This window comes from Penaeus monodon, chromosome 28 (assembly GCF_015228065.2).
Source record: "Penaeus monodon isolate SGIC_2016 chromosome 28, NSTDA_Pmon_1, whole genome shotgun sequence".
Classification (NCBI taxonomy): domain Eukaryota; kingdom Metazoa; phylum Arthropoda; class Malacostraca; order Decapoda; family Penaeidae; genus Penaeus; species Penaeus monodon.
This window is the reverse complement of record NC_051413.1, coordinates 466,610-467,051: the sequence shown is the minus strand read 5'-3', so window position 1 is coordinate 467,051 and position 442 is coordinate 466,610. Positions and strand designations below refer to the sequence as shown.

Here is a 442-nt window from a genome sequence, read left to right as displayed (position 1 = left end):
CGGAAAATTATTTACACACATTTTCATATCTCGACGCACAAGAATAACCACCATACATACAAAAACAAATTCCCTAAGAAGAATGTAAAAAAATCCCCTAACCCCCTAAAAACACCAACAGCCACAAAAACCGAACGGAGCCCGAAAAACGAAAAACCAAAACAAGGCAAAGATGCTTTAGGCCGGCGGTCCCTGGCGAGGAGTCCCGAGGGCGCATGGCTGAGGTCCCGCAACACGTTCGGAAATTCCTGTTCAGGTCGTGTGAGGGCAGGAACTCGGCCTCGTCTGAATGCCTTGAGGTGCTGATTCCCGAGGTGAGGCGCTGAGGGCGGGCGGCCGGGGGCTGGAGAGGCGAGAGAGGGCGGAGGAGGGTGGGAACGACGGGAGGGGAATGAGGCTGGTGGGGTCTCGTCAGGGATTTTTTGGGGGAGAAATGACGCGA

General features: G+C 54.3%; 1 protein-coding gene across 1 annotated transcript in view; it reads left to right on the top strand.

The window, feature by feature from the left end:
• Positions 1-148: 148 nt before the first annotated feature.
• LOC119591244 (methyltransferase-like protein 23) overlaps positions 149-442 on the top strand; it is a gene marked incomplete at its 3' end in the record, with an annotated part of 4,373 nt that continues 4,079 nt past the window's right edge. Inside the window, 1 exon segment of the mRNA XM_037939954.1 lies at positions 149-314. Within this exon segment, the coding sequence (XP_037795882.1) occupies positions 216-314 (99 nt within the window).